This window comes from Cloeon dipterum, chromosome 2 (genome assembly GCF_949628265.1).
Source record: "Cloeon dipterum chromosome 2, ieCloDipt1.1, whole genome shotgun sequence".
NCBI classification, from domain to species: domain Eukaryota; kingdom Metazoa; phylum Arthropoda; class Insecta; order Ephemeroptera; family Baetidae; genus Cloeon; species Cloeon dipterum.
In genome coordinates, this window is record NC_088787.1 from 473,205 (window position 1) to 488,941 (window position 15,737).

The 15,737-nt window shown below is 39.2% G+C and overlaps 2 protein-coding genes across 5 annotated transcripts; both read left to right on the plus strand.

Annotated features, from left to right (window-relative positions):
• The first annotated feature begins 157 nt into the window (after positions 1 to 157).
• Positions 158 to 2,568, plus strand: LOC135936965 (uncharacterized). Of its 4 annotated transcripts, none has more exons than XM_065479991.1 (7): positions 238 to 313; positions 379 to 441; positions 494 to 552; positions 612 to 774; positions 824 to 1,138; positions 1,330 to 2,297; positions 2,355 to 2,568. In XM_065479991.1, exons 4-7 carry the CDS (start codon positions 682 to 684, stop codon positions 2,518 to 2,520), a joined length of 1,542 nt encoding a protein of 513 aa, XP_065336063.1. In that variant the 5' UTR covers positions 238 to 313; positions 379 to 441; positions 494 to 552; positions 612 to 681; the 3' UTR covers positions 2,521 to 2,568. The 4 variants fall into 4 exon arrangements, with proteins under 4 accessions (XP_065336060.1, XP_065336061.1, XP_065336063.1 ...); XM_065479990.1 differs by having other exon boundaries at positions 240 to 313; positions 510 to 552; XM_065479988.1 differs by lacking the exon at positions 494 to 552 and having other exon boundaries at positions 158 to 313.
• Positions 2,569 to 11,800: 9,232 nt separating this feature from the next.
• On the plus strand, positions 11,801 to 14,025 carry LOC135936832 (protein yellow-like). The gene is made up of 5 exons (XM_065479805.1): positions 11,801 to 11,828; positions 12,081 to 12,413; positions 12,485 to 13,045; positions 13,315 to 13,450; positions 13,827 to 14,025. Exons 2-5 carry the CDS (start codon positions 12,099 to 12,101, stop codon positions 13,865 to 13,867), a joined length of 1,053 nt encoding a protein of 350 aa, XP_065335877.1. The 5' UTR covers positions 11,801 to 11,828; positions 12,081 to 12,098; the 3' UTR covers positions 13,868 to 14,025.
• Positions 14,026 to 15,737: the final 1,712 nt, after the last annotated feature.

A 15,737-nucleotide genomic window follows, 5' to 3' on the forward strand; every position in this document is an offset into this window, starting at 1 on the left:
CATTGGCTGATGGGAAACCGGTTTGTGATTCATCGTGGTACCGGTTTTGAAGTGAAAATATTTCGATTAAAATTCCTCTGTAGCTTTGTTGGTTGCTGTTTCCCACGGTTAAAAGTTAGAAAACCGGTACGAAACACATTCGTGCTGCAACTCGTCGTCCAGAGCAACGGACGTAAACAAACGGAGCGAAATTGAAAAATTCTTTTCGTTCGGTCGAGTCTGGATCGCGCGGGATGCTGGCAAATTCGGGTCACGAGCAGCCGCTCACCTTCTACCGAAAAATGGCCGAGCTGCAGGAGCGGCTGCATCAGCTGTCAGTGCCGAACTGCGCCTTTTTTCACGCACGAATTTCTCACGCAAATTATTTCTGCTCCGCAGGGAGGAGGAGCGCACGATGCTGGCCGAAAAATACGCCGCCCTGGTGAAGAACAGGCGCAGGAGGTTCGGCCCCCGCTCTTTTTGCACGAATTCTTTGCGAATGCACTTTATTTAGTTGCGTTTTTTCGTAGCGTTGACAGCACCTGTAGCTTCCTCTGAGATTTGAAAGTAGAGGCAGGTTTATTTTTGTAAATTTTCCAAATTTTCGAGTCGTTTTAACGTTGAGCTTGCAGGAATGGCGACACGATTCTGCAGCTGAAAGAGGAGTATTCCCGATTTTTGGAGCACGAACGCCAGCGGAAAATGCGCACGAGGAACATGATGGCCTCGCTCGAGAGTTTGGAGCAGCACGCCGCCGTCATGCACGCCAAGACCGAACACCTCAGGGCCTCCAGGGTACCAGAGAAAAATTCTTTTGAAAAATATATTTTTATTTTCGATTTAGCGGCAGTGGGACAGTCTAAACGCGCGTCTCCAACCGAAACTGACCATGAGCGACAGCTTTGCCGTGAGGCGGCCCGAGTGGCCAGGGTTGGACCTGGACCTGGATCAGGTGCTCGACCTGTCGGGCAAGAAGAAAAAGGAGGAAAAACGCTTAGTGTCGAGAGAGGTGGAAAACTTTTTGGCCTCCATCAACGAGAGGGTTGAGGCGAAATCGATTGGCCTACATTCCGCCGCCGCCGCCGCCGCCGCTGGTGACACGCAAGCCAAACGTCACGCAGCTTCCGTGTCCGTGCCCTCCGACCAAGCCTGTCACGAGGTGCGTCTTCATTTTTCCCCTGCAATAAAAGCGATTGACACGAATTAAAACGAGACTTGCAAACTTTTGTCCTTGTTAGACGTAAATAAACTGCAAAAGCGCCATTTTGGCTAAAAATATTAACCGAATTGTGCATCATTCGGAACAAGTTAATGCCACGGAAAATTAATTAACCACTTTCCTGATTTCAGGTGTTGGAAAACCTTAAAGAGGAGCCTCTGGAGGAGATTCAGGTCGAGCCGTACCTTCCTGCTCAGGTCGCACCTTTCGAAGAACCTCAGGTTCACGAGAAAAGGGTTTACGATGAACCCGTCGAAGAAGCTCCGCTTGAATTCAGACGGAATTCCGACGCTCCAGCACACAAAGAAAATCAGGTCGCGCCTTTGGAAGGGTCTCAGGTCGCACCTTCCGTACAACAATTTTTGGAGACGAGTATTTCCGAGCCAGAACCGATAAATGATGTCCATTCTCAGGGTGACTCTCATCAAGAACCTCAGGTTTTATCTCCGGGTCCGTCATACCAACCGTACAATGAAGAACCTCCGAGACCTTTGCACGAAGAACCTCAGGAAGAGCCTTACCATAAAAATCAGGTCGAACCTTACCAAGAGCCTCAGGTCGAACCTTATCGTGAATCTTACCAAGAACCTCAGGTTGAAGCCTACCGTGAGTCTCTAGTAAAACCTTACGAAGAACCTGAACTGCAACCTTACCAAGAACCTGCCCAGGTTCAACCCTTTGAAGGTCATCAGGACAAAATAACTTACGAACATCCTCAGGAACGACCTTTCGAAGGTTCTCAGGAACAACCTCTCGAAGGTCCTCAAGAACAACCTTACGAAGGTCCTCAGGAACGGCCTTTCGCTCAGGAACGACCCTTTGAAGGTTCTCAAGAAGTACCTTACGAAGGTCAGGAACGACCTTTCGAAGGAGCCCAAGCGGAACCGATCCCGGCGTACCAGGAGCCGGAGGCTGCGCCCTTGCAGGACTATCAGGGTGCGCAGGAGGCACCTGAGCAGGTCGGCCCTGGCAGGATGTACGAGGAGGCGAGCTCGGAAAGCTGGGCCGAGCCGCACGCCGAGCTGGAGCAGCAGATGGCCGACATCCTGCGGCACGCGCCCACTCCCAACCGCCCTCCGCCCCCGCCCTCCAAGTCAGGGTGAGTCTCCTTCCCTTTATAATTTGACAAACCATTTTCTTAAACTCTGTCCTTCAGGGTGTCACCTTCGTCGTCGTGGGGCAAGATCAAGAACCTGAGCGCCCTGAGGACGCGGCCGGCGAGTCCGTCGTCGTCGTCGTCCAAGTCTTCGAGCGGCTCGAAACGCAGCTCGCCAAACCGCAGTCCCAGCACCTCCCGAAGCCCCAGAAGGGCCAATAAATGATTCAGACCTTAGATAATAATTAAATGTTGAACCTTTTCGATTAAATAAACTTATTAAATCTTGATAGAAGACAATTTTTATTTTTAAAAGCAGCGGCAGACCATTTTAATTATTTTGAAAATAATTGAAAAAAATTACAATTTTTAGCACAGTCCTGACATTAGGAATTTTCCAAATTATTATTTAAAAATTTAATACAGCTTTTCCAGATGCTAAAAGTAAATAAATAATTCGGTAAAAAGCATTTTTTTATCTTTTTTCTATTGATGACGGCAAAATAAACAACATTAATTTTAATGTTGGCTCGTTGCGAATTATTAATCTTCCAGTGTAGAGACTGCAACGAATCAAAAACTTTCTTCACATCTAACAAGTCCATAAATATTAAAAAAAGCAACTCGATTAGAAAAAGTGTTTTTATTCCAAAAAGTTAAGAAACCTTTAAAAGCCTACAACCCTAAGAGAATTTAGTTCTCGCCTCCATCTCGGTTTACTTCGCTCTGCAACCGCTCACGACGAAATCTGAGAAGCGGCAGTAGACGTTGGTTTGGTGTTTTAGCTCATCGGTGGCGGGGACGGCGTGCAGATTTGGCGTCGCACCAGGCAGCGAGACGAGCATCACGAAATCCTGATTCGTCGTCACGTTCACGGCGACAGGGATCGGAATATTTGCCCCGGGTCCGAAGGGGATGAAGTCGCTGCGGCACCACATGACTTTGTCGTTCAGCTTGTCGTAAAAGCCTTGGTCCCAGATTATAATCAGCGTCGGATTCACTCCTTTGATTTAATTTAGCGTTTGTTTTTTTTCTTGGAATATTTCACCTCTGATAAAATTGTAGATCATTTCAAACTCCTGCTTGGTTTCTGCGTAGGGAAGCGAGCCCCTCATCTTCAAACACGTGTTGAGAGATGACATGCCGTACTGTGGAAAAATTGCTATTGAGAAATGCTAAATTTGTGCCAAAATTATACCCATCTTGTGTCGATCGCTCTCGTGGTGAGAGCAGATTTAGATTCAGTCAGCGGAATCCCTTTTAAAACGAAATTAAATGTGGAAAATATGAAAAAGAAAATCATACAGCTAGTGCACGAAGAGTCAATTATAAAAAACCCGTCAAACGTCATGCACGGTGAGCTTAGATCTTGCTCGGCGGGAATCCGACTATGTGGCTTATTTAAATCGGTGGAAAAAGAATTTAAAGGTCTTGTCGTTGACAAAAAAAAAAGGATTGTGAAATACCTCCAAGGTGAAATCGTAGATTTTCCAGAAGCGGTTCGCCGCCTTATTAGCCTGAAGGAGAAACACCAAGGAAGTCAAACGCGAACGTTTCCTCGTTCATAGCTTCAAATATTATTACCGAAAAATAATGTTTTTTTTTTCATTTGTTTTTGGCAAGTATTTTATACTTTTCATTTCTCCGCTTTCGTAGAGTTTGATGATCATTTCGGCGGCAAGATCAAAGTTGGTCGAGTAATACTCGTTTGTCACGTCATAAACCACGTTGAATAAGAAAGTATTTATCTTCTTTTTGCCGTAAACGTCTTCCAACGGCGAGTACTTGACTTGTTGTTGACGAATCGCTCTTTGCATCGAATAGAAGTCACTTTTGAAAATTTGAATTTCTGATTCAAAAGTGTTATAATTTTTTACAGGGGATAAAACATCCTGGACATCATTTTCAAGTACACGTGCCCATTGATTTTGGTCGAGTTGTACACCTTTGGGTTTCATTGTTTAAATTAATAATTTTTCTCATTAACTTTTCGTCGACTTAACCAGTCCTGTGTGCTCTGCAAGGCATTGAATCATTTGCTGCAAGACCGATTTAAGCGTTAATATATTAACGAATTTGTATTTATTTTTGGTTTTACTTTGGCTGCGTAACTGGTGCGGCTCAAAAATAGCCAGTGTTCCAAATTTTCTCGGCCTCGCCTTTTAGCAACAAATGAAGATCGAATTGGAACAGAACAAATCATAAAATATATAAAAGATATACTTTCTTTAACCCTGAAATTTCTCCTGCAAAGTTGATAATGCATCTTCGATTTAACGTCGACTCCCATGGGCGCCTTTTAGCAAAATTATATTAAACTTTAATAATATATTTGAACAAGGGTCGGAAATTGACAGACTAATTAACGCTTTTCACTGATTTTCAGCTGAATGAATAAAAATTAACCCTGCTCTGGGTTTGATTAAAACACACACTGTCAAAATTAAACCTAAGTTCTATTTATGCCATTTTAGAGTTTTACGGGTATTTGGATTTTCATTAATTTGGTATAGATAAGAGCGTTAGTCAGGGCTAAAGGTTTGAGGCCCAGACTGCAGCATGTCATCCAATTTTCCTTCCAGTTCACCTATACGAGAATGATAAATGATGTTTACATAAAATTTACGGATTTTGTGCGTGTCTGCACAGAAAGCCGAAACTTGAGGACATTTGACGCCCAAAATATTTTGGTCGACATATAGAACCAATTAATTCTATGAATTAATTCGTCACCCCCGCCATGGTCAACCAAAATTGGAAGGGAGCCATGTTTATTAACAGACATATGTTCACGAGACACGCTTGTCACGGTTTTCACTATTTGATCTGTAATAAATTGACCTATCACTCCTGCGCGAGTGAGGACTGCGAGTGCAAATTCTGTGATATTAAACAAATTAACTTTTACCATTTTTTTGAATGTGTTAAGAACAATCTGACGTTGTGCCAAGCCGCCAAAGCAAAAACGAGCATTGATATGTGATTTAATTACTCTATATTTTATGTCTGTTGTACACCTTTTGGTGTTTAATAAATATTTCATTCATTAATTCTATGAAGAACATTCTGGAGACGTTCGTCTCCAAATTTGAATACCAAGAGTATGATGAGTGGAAATTTCCTAGAAAAATTATAATTACTTTAAAGAAGACAAACGATGTTACACCTCATCGAGAAGCACTGGCCTCTCTTTCGAAAGAATTTCTTTACCAGATTCCTTTTGGTGTGACGAAACTGCGGGTAAGATATTTTTTCCCAGCTATATCTCAGTTATTCAAAATAATATTGTTTCAGATTTGCGCCTGGGAAACAATTGACTTCCAATGTGAGAGAAACCGTTTGCTGCGCTACCTGCGCAGAGCAGGAGGAACTCTGAAATCTCTTATCTTCCAATTCTTAAGGCCAGAATTGAATATCACTTTCCAACATATCTTTGATCACTGCATCGAATTGGAAGAAATTGTGCTAATCCATTCCTTTATGAGTCTTGAATTTCCAATAGCTTCTTTTGGACAGTTGAAAAGTTTACACTGGACAAACTTGTAAGATGTCTATTTTGAAACAAAATAATTCAAATACAACTCAACTATTTTATTAACAGGATTGGCGCTGGACAAAAATACGGTACGGCACCGTAGAACTTGACAGAATTTTTTCAGCGCCTCTTCTGGAAGACATTTCTATCTGCATTCCCACCAAATTAAATCTGGGTAACAAAGAGTTTCTTTTGAACCAGATTAGGAATCGTAAGATTTTGACCAAATTGACTAAGATGAAGCTTTATTGGTATCATGTCGAATACAATTACGATTCCAATGAAGAAGAATTCCAAGAGTTGGCTCGTGAACTTTTCGTATCAAATATTGTTTACATGGAGAAGCAGTGTTTTGAATTTTCCCGCTCTAACTCACAGGTAATCAAATGGAAACTTCCCATCAGCTGATCCCATCTTCTGCTGGGGTTGCCACATGTGAGAATTAACGCAAGGATGTTTCATAATCAATAAGGTTAGGATCGTGTTGGGCCCAAAATCCTGTTCAAAATGATTAAATTCTCTTAATTGGACAGTAAATTGCCCGTTTCAAGCACAGAACAACCGAAATATTATTATTCCAAAGTAAATGCAGATGGCATCCCTAGCTCCCTTGCTCGCCAGCGCCACCAAGCCGTAACTAGAGGATTTGTTTACGCGTCTCCTCCACGCTACCGGTGGTTCGTGCGCGTGAGAACTGTTTTGTTTTCAAATTTCTCGATTCCAACAAAATTTTAGGTGAGTTAGGTGTTTTATGAAAAAAAATTAGCTCAATGAAGCCTCGTCAATTAATTTAAACGTTTATCAGGGTCCCCGAGGCGTCAAATATCAGCCAAATGAATACAAATATTCACTAACTTTTAACCACGCGGACGATTAGACGTTTGAAAGCTGAAATATTTAGCTTTTCCGAAACTTTAACATAATTATTCCATTTATTGGTTAAATATTACATAAAAACGTAATTCTAGAATTAAAAAAAGGTAGACCTGAACAGTAAATTTATCTATCAACAGACAGAACAAAAATTAAAAATAAATCTAACCATCAAATTTGTTATTTTAATTTACAAATTCCTCCAAATAATTTATCTTCGATACTAAAGAGTCCTTATAGAATTTACCAAATTTAGAGATTTTAGGGAATAAGAAAGTAATTGATTTTATTTCGTTGAAATTTTTAATTATATAAACGCTATCGGTTTCCAAAATTGAATCCCGTTTATTTTTCCAGATAAATAAAAAAGCGACGTAGAAAACGAAGTGTTGAAGTTCATCCCAGTTCTTTTATCCCTGCAAGATTTGCCGATCAACACAATCGTTAAAAATATTGGGGGCTACAGAGAACTCATTACCAAGAAGATTGGTATTGTTTAATCATTTTTATTATCTTAGCTTTCGTTTATATTTAACAAATTCTAGCTCCTCCAATGCGCAAAATTTTGTTTGACGAAGCAATGGAAAGCATGGAAGAAATTGGAGAAGACCAGGTTTGGGCTGCTCTTCCATACCTTGACCAGCACAAGACGACTGAACGTTTTTCAATCAAAGATTTTGCTAGACTTTTCCGCTTGAAAAGCAAATATGGAGGTTTTTCTGAAGCATCCGTTTCAATAGAAGAGGTAAAAATTAGAGCCGTGCGTATTGCCGAAACATAATAAAAAATTTTGATTTTGCTTTCAGTTTCTTCAATATCTGGTTGATTTTGTTCCGAATTTGAAAGAGCTCGAGATTGAGGACCCAAGGCCACATTTGAATAGAGAGTTGTCAAAACAAATACGGCTACAGCCACTTGCCATTGACCTGCTCTTGAAGATAGAAAACTTAACGGAAGTCAGCATTAACGGAGTTGACATCAAATTTACAGAATTTGTGCGAGTCTGCAGAGAAAGCCGAAACTTGAAGTTCATTTTAGCAGACAATATTCTGGTCGATATGGAACCAACTAATTCCATGAAGAACATTCTGGAGACCCTCGCCTCCAATTTTGCCTACCAAAAGTATGAATGGAAATTTCCTAGACAATTTGGAATGACTTTGAAGAAGACAGACGATGTTACACCTCATCGAGAAGCATTAGTGTCTCTTTCGAAAGACTTTCTTGAACTGATCCCGTCAGGCTTGACGAAACTGGAAGTAATATTTTTTTTCCAGCTGTTGTGCTGTTATTCAAAATAATATTACATTTCAGATTCAGGCCCGCCAAACAATTGACATCCAAAGCGAGAGAAACTGTTTGTTGCGCAACCTGAGCAGAGTAGGAGGAACTCTGAAAGCTCTTATCATCGAAGACTTAAAGGCAGAATTGAATATCACATTCAAACATATCTTTGAACACTGCATCGAATTGGAATCACTGACATTAACTGGCTCATACGTAGCGGATGGTGGGCCGATAACTTCTTTTGGCCGGTTGAAAAGTTTTACCTGGATAAACAAGTAAAATATATATTTCGAATCTAAATGATATAAATCTAACCCGATTATTTTATTTACAGGTTCTGCTTTGGAGCAGAATGGTCTGGCACCGTAGGACTTGGCAGATTTTTGTCTGCGCCTCTTCTAGAAGACATTGCCATTTGCTTACCCACTGAAATAGATCTTGGTGACAAAGAGTTGCTTTTGTACCAGATTAGGAATCGCATGATATTGACCAAATTGACTAAGATGGAGATTAGGTATTACGTCAATTTCATTCGCCGATATCACAATGAAGAAGGATTCCATGAATTAGCTCGTGCACTGCGCTCTTTAGGTTGCGAATCATATATTATTCGTACGTATTGAACTGCCCTAAATCTCAAAGCAACCTAGCTCCTGTGGAATGATCTTGCACCGAATCTGTGTCTCAACAAACACCTATAAATAAATGCATTTAAGGAACTCTTAATACAACAGTTTTTCAACAAGTGTTGAGCTCATGTCTCACCTTTTTTTTTCAAAATTGTGCTCCTAATTGTGAAAAAAATGTCAGCCACAGCATGGACTATTTCTTAAATCTTTTTTTGTTCCTTCTTTGTAAAAGGCATTTGTTGTTGGAATAAATTTAATCCCTTATTTTAATTTCCGATCAATTTATTTACGGTCTGCATTACTTGTTTTAGAAATAAAACGTTCCAAAACCAGCAACTAAATAAAAGGATTTGAAAAATATTTCACAAGAAGGGCGTGAGTAGTAGGGACTGCTGACGTTCATACAATATATGTTTCAAAGTGTGGGAGGCAGGGTTTAATAATAAATACACAACTCATTTATTGCACTCGTATTTTATTTGGGGAAATTCAATTCTCGCCGTCTTTGCGGCTCTTAACACCTTAACAGAATGGTCACCTCTTCGCCCGCAAAGGACGCAAAGAAGTGACGAGCTTTGACTGATTAAATTAATCTGGGGGAAAAACGTTTTAGTCGCCGCTGCAGAGATGAAAAGAAAATAGATTCGGTGGTATTTTGGGTCTGAAAGAACGCCACGTGAACCACGTATACTTCTGCGTGGCTCAATTTTGTGGAGATCCTCAAAAGCCGCTGCAAACCTAGCACTCTATGAAGACTTACTATCACCCAGGAATTTATAGTAGCAGCGGTTACGGTAACACAAATCGTTTTTTGGAGAGGAACGGTTTTGAATTTACCCGCTGTAACTCGCAGGTAAACAAATGGAAACATCCCCAGCTGATCCCAGCATCTTCTGCTGGGGTTGCCACATGTGAGAATTAACGCGAAGGTGTTTCAAAATCAATACGTTAGGATCCTGTTGGGCCTGAAAACCTGCTGAAAATGATTAAATTTTCCGAATTGGACACTAATTTGCCCGTTTCTAGAACAGAACATCCGGAAAATTATTATTCCAAAGTAAATGCAGCTGGCAACCCTAGCTCCCATGCTCGCCAGCGCCACCAAGAAAGACGTAAGTAGGGGATTTGATTACGTCTCCTTCTTGCTATCGGAGGTTCGTGCGCGTGAGAACTGTTTTGTTTTCAAATTTCTCGATTCCAACCAAATTAAAGGTCAGTTAGGAATTGTAAGAAATAAAGTGAACTCAAAGAATCCTCGCTTATTACTTTAAACGGGTAGCCGGGTTCCAGAGGCGTCAAATATCAGCCAAATAAATAAAAATATTCATTAATTTTTTACCACGCGTTTGATTAGACGTTTGAAAGCTGAAATGTTTAAATATAATTATAATATTTGTTCGAGGAATATCTATGAGAAATACCAATTTCTCTCCAAAGAAATAAAAGGCGAAATTGGTTTCCTCCCAAGTGCCACGGATCTCATGTTCTGCTTTACAATTAAGAAAATGCTTCTACCGATAAATAACAAGGAACCTTTTTTGAGGTACGTTTTCCCGCCAATTACTTCAAATAAGCACTCCTGGCAAAATTTTATTGTATCCTGCTTAATTACTCAAATCTCAATTTTTCCCTTTACATCTTTTTGGCACTCATTCGGTGACGGACACTTTGGCTTCGAGCACGCCGACTAAATTTGAGAAGAGTATATAATTAATTAAAGAAGTTCCGATTTGAAATACCTCGCATATAAAAGAAGCTTCCGAGTAGCAATCAATAGGTTCTATACATAGTTTATTCTCCCGAATTCTGGAAATCATGCAGTAGGGCCGAGTAAAGTTTCCCAAATTCAACGTGTAGTTTAGTCGAGTTTGCACATTGTTTGGACACCAGGTGACACTGGAGCACGAATTCGTGGCTATTGTTCAGCGGATCGTTCTTCGAACACGGCACCGCACTCGTCCACAAAAATTCTATGGGCTCTGAAGCAAGGTTATTTTTTTCATTTTATCAATCGTGATTTTTTTACCTCTTTCAGTAAACAAAAAAGAACTGATGAGACTTTCATGAAAATCGTCGTCAAAATTTGAATCGTCGAATTGGTCAATTTCCAGCAGCTGCAGTTTCCTGTACAAACACGCCTCCACTGCTTTGCCAAAGTTGACCTATTTGATGGGAAAAAATAGAGTTCATTCTAAGTTTCGGCATGCAGAGTTTATTATACTTGGTCAACGCTGTCAAAGGTAATTTTCAATCCTCTTTTGATGAACTTTCCGATCGGCCGGTCTCGAACATCAAATAATTCGGCCTTGCTGTCTTTTATGCAAATTAATTATTGTTTTTCAGGTTCCGTCCAAATTTTTACCACGAGTTAATTCGACAAAATCTTTAAAAAAAGGTAAAAATTATTAAAAATTTTAAAATTTAAGACAAATATTGCCAAACCTTCACTTAGTGCTGTGTCTAGTAAGTTCTAATTAAAAATAAAACGTTTTATAGAAGAATTGTAATAAAATTATGAACTAACCTTTTTTATTCGAGTGTAATTTCTGCAAAATTGATATGGACCCTCGTTTTTTGGACTGGTGGTCGTCGGCTTGATTGTATTTAGACTCGGCATCGGTCGCGGCGCCCCATGTGATAAAAAATCGTTTTAAATAAGAGATGGAGATCGAGAGGCCAAGATCAAAGCAACAGCCTGTTCGACGACCTCTTGTGATGCTTTAATTTTCTTGCTGCGAAAAAGTGAAGCTCGCACGGACGAGAATTAATTAAGAAAAGAGGCATATAATTGATATTAATCTGCGCATTGAATTGTTTATCGCTGTTGGAGAAGGAGAGAGGCCAAGATCAAAGTGGCAAGTACGGTAACCTTTTTGACCCTTTGTGATTCTAAAATTTCTTAAACATTTTTTAAAATTTTGCTGCAATTTTGTGTAAAATAATAAATAAAATTGGACACCTGATGAATTCAAGCCGCGACATATAAATTTTAAAAATTATTTTTCTCGCTCCCGTCAATTTTGAATTTACTGAAAACGCCGAATTAGACCATTTATAAATTTATATAGCTGCTTGGTAACAGCAACCGCAATATCTACGCCCTTGAGACGAAATCGCTTGCCCTTTCCTCTGCGACTCCTCTGTGATATAAAAAGGCGCACTTGAATAAATGTGATTCAGTCCGAAAAGCAACGCGGACCTTCACTTCTGGTAAGAATTTCCTTTTTATACTAATCAAATCTCGTCAGTCGGCTAGATTAAAATTATAGCAAGGAATATATTTTCGTGAATAGTAGAAAAATTGGTTCCTATTTTAGGGGTTAAAAGTTTTTGCAAGAAAAATACCGAAACCGAGCCAATAGAGAATATGAAAAATTCACGTAATCGCCGTGCTAATATATTTTTGGATTTTCGTTGTCTGTGCCGGCACTTTGCATAATTATCTTTTTATTTTGTTGCCAGTTGAAAAAGGCAGGAAGCATGGCTCCGTTCTTGGTCGCCATTTTCTTGCTCGGCCTTTCATCTCTGGCCACCGCAGCCAACTTCAAACAAGTCTTTGGCTGGAATGAATTGGACTACGAGTGGCCGTCGGAGGCCAGCAGGACACTGGCCCTGAAAAATGGAACTTTCAAACCTGAGAATATAGATCCGCGTTTCATGGCTGTCTACGGATCAAGGCTATTCCTCAGCCTGAACAAAGATGACGGAATTCCGGTGACTTTGGTGTCCATGCCGACGAGCAGCGCGTCCTCCGCAGCCCCGAAGCTCACTCCATTCCCTTCGTGGGAGATGAATGTAAGTTGCAAAAATAAATGCTCTTCTCGTGAATCCTCATGATTGACAACTCGATATTCCTGTTTTTGCAGGGACACGGAGACTGCAGCAAGATCCAGCAGGCAAAAGGGCTTCAAGTGGACTCCGTTGGAAGGCTGTGGATGCTCCACCAGGGAAGCGACACCTGCAAATCCAATTTATGGATTTTCAACTTGAAAAACAACCAAACCGAACTCATTCATCCGTTATCTTTTCCCGGCTGGGTGCAAGATTTGGTGATCGACGAAACGCCAAACGGAACCTTCGCCTACATCACGCGCTGGTGGTTTGAAAAAGGCTTTCTCGTCTTCAGTTTGGAGAAAAATGAATCTTGGATTGTGGACATGCCAGAAGTAGATGCTTATTCCATTGCCCTGTCCCCCAAAAAGCTCTACTTCAGCGCATTCAGCTCCAGGAAACTGTATTCAATTTCCGTTGCCTCAATCAGGAACGGAACTCGAACTGCAAATCCGGAACTAATCGGAAACTGGACTGCAAGATCGTATAGAATGCTGATTGACAGTCACGGGACCATGTATACCGCTTTCACGTGGAAGGATTACATGTCCTCTTGGAACTCTTTACAGCCATTTCACGAACAACGAGTTTATCAGGTATTGATTCCAATTTTGAGACTACAATACAAATAATTTATTTTAAATCAACCTTAGAATTATTCTTGAATTCTCGGTTTATTTAAATGTATTTCAGTAAATTGGTGATGCCGATGCGTGTCTGATGAGAAATAGAAACAAGCAAAAGGGTACTTAGCGAGATCCGGAAAATTCTCTCACTCGAAATATCGAACAATTATTTCTATATTTATTTTCCACTTTCTATCTTTCCTATCGGTTATTAAATTCGGTGCATTGTTTTGTTTTAGGTCGCCGGTTTGGACATTGTTAGGCCATTTACTTTTTCCTTGGACCAAAATGGAAATCTTTGGATGACGGTCTTTGACAATAAAAGAAATCCAAAATACAGGCTTTTGAAGGCTGCTGTTGGAGCAAAATCACCAGGCAAGTTGCAATTTGGAAATTTGTTAACTATTAGCCATGCAAAAAACTTTTTGGCAACATGACGGTGGATAATAAGAGAATTCTTTAATTTAAATTTAAAAATTTTGCGTGAGAGGTTAATAAAAAATCTCTAGGATCTTATAAAAGGATCGAGTTTTAAAATTAACTTTTCTGCGGGTGGAAGACGACGATATAGACGACCGTCAAGTTTTTATTTTTATCAATGTGCAAAAATGTTTGTTTCAACAAAGATATATTTAATTTAAAAATTAATTGAGCTATAAATAAGTTTGTTGAGATTGGTCAATAAGGAATTAATAAAATTTGGGCAATGCTTGCCAATTTAACAATAAAAGAACATGATTTGAATTTTTAGAATGCGGCACTTCATGTCACAAGAATGAAACTGCAGCCTAAGGTTTCCAGGAGTGTCCCTTTGCTAGGTTAGCTGAAAGGGTGGCGAAAACTGACCAACCCTGAGAGTGCACCCGCGCCTGCTCGACTTCCCTGCAAAGCTCCGAGACCTTTGTAAAAAATTAAATTCGAGTAGTAGTTTGGATATTAAATGTTTGAAAGGGAAACCATCAGCGAGTTTTACTTTAAACCATATATAACAACCTCAAAAATACCGTGGATGTTAGGTACCATATTTTCACCCCTGCAATTGGAATCATGGTGTACTCTTATAACTGTCATGCATAAAAGATTGAACTGCCAGAATGATATGCCATTTTGGTGCAGTCCATCAAGTTTGTAGGCCCCCCTCGTTTTTGCAATAAAGTTAATTTTTTTCATTTATTCTTATTGGTATCTCCTCCTATGTTTAGGGATGTGCAAAACCGATTATCGATTATTTTTTCTTTTTCCTCTATGATGTTGGGACTGTCAAATGAGTACGAATCATCAATTTTTAAGCATTTTGGCAGATTTTAGAAATCGATTATTTTCGATTATTTCATCCAAACCGACTATTTTTCGATTATTTCCCATAAAAAAGCGATTATTGTCTGATTTCTTAAAAAGGGGTTATTTTCCACTATATTTTGTCGAAAACCACGCAATCCGCGAACGTGCAACAGTGTTTTAAGAATCAGAGAGGTTGACAAAGCCAATTTTTTAAAGGAATCTTACAAAACAGATAATTTTTAAACAATGAATCATTTAAATATACAGTAGTTATTACTTTAATAGCTCAAATTTTAACATTTTTATCTTTTAACAGTAATGTGCGTGAGCAATGATTGATTTGCAACGTAATAATTTGTAAGGACCGCATGAGGTAACCAGTTGCAGAAAGTTGTTGTTACTTAAAGTATAGCTCTACTGCAAGAACAAATTATTTTTAAATTTACCCGAAATTTTATAAAAGCTTAAATTTTCCAAATTTGCGAGAAAATCGGCTATTAAGCTTGCATTTTAGTCATATTGCCAGTCTAATCAATATCTTGATTTGAAATCATAATTTATTTCACCAGAAGAGAAATTTAGATCATAAATCACATACCATTAATTGGACAGATCGTGACGAAAGGAATCAAAATCAAGCGAAACTCTTTTACTAACTTTATAATTTGTCAAGCAGTTAGGCAATATCTGAACTTTAATTTTTTGACAGACCTGATTTCATTATTGTTCATTGTAGAAGTTGCTTAATTCCAAATTTTTTTTTAGCAAAATGAACAAATTGCTAAAGCGAACAATAAATGCAAAAATATTTTTAATCTTTAGCGGACTGTTAATTGTAAGTTCTACTTTAACTTTTTCACTCAAACAATTATTTTTTTAAAGTGGAATGCTGATTCTGGGCAACAATTGAAAATTATTTGAATTGTTGGATGCCATAAACAATTGTTGGATCGATAAATAATTTGTTCAACAATTTGCACTAATAAAAAAGGACCTTCCTACAGTAAAATTCAAATTTTGCCAATTTTCTCCAAAATGTACAGTGCTTGAACATATTTTCTTGGCAAATTTCGATTCCTCTCGTTGAGATCTGTCCAACGGTGTATGCCACTTATTGGGCAAACTCTTGGTTTTGGAATTAAATCAGATTTCAAGTAAGCAGACAGCCATTACCATTTGAATAGCACGCTAACTTTCCAGCCAATTTTCTCAAAAAATTACAGTGCTTCCTAGGTCAATTTAGGCTTTAACTGAATCCTAATGGATGAGTTTCTGCATTGACAACAACCATTTTCCAGGCATTTGCAGTATCATTCCTCTTTAAGTATTTTGAGCTATTACTGCGACTTTAATTAAATTTTAACTGTCTAAAAATACTTCA

Coding starts and splice junctions, on each gene's coding strand:
- LOC135936965 (XM_065479988.1), top strand. CDS start 234: ATGCTGGCAAATTCGGGTCACGAGCAGCCGCTCACCTTCTACCGAAAA. Junction 442..611: donor GTGAAGAACAGGCGCAGGAG/GTTCGGCCCCCG, acceptor TTGAGCTTGCAG/GAATGGCGACACGATTCTGC. Junction 1,139..1,329: donor CCGACCAAGCCTGTCACGAG/GTGCGTCTTCAT, acceptor TCCTGATTTCAG/GTGTTGGAAAACCTTAAAGA.
- LOC135936832 (XM_065479805.1), top strand. CDS start 12,099: ATGGCTCCGTTCTTGGTCGCCATTTTCTTGCTCGGCCTTTCATCTCTG. Junction 13,046..13,314: donor ACGAACAACGAGTTTATCAG/GTATTGATTCCA, acceptor GTTTTGTTTTAG/GTCGCCGGTTTGGACATTGT. Junction 13,451..13,826: donor TGTTGGAGCAAAATCACCAG/GCAAGTTGCAAT, acceptor TTGAATTTTTAG/AATGCGGCACTTCATGTCAC.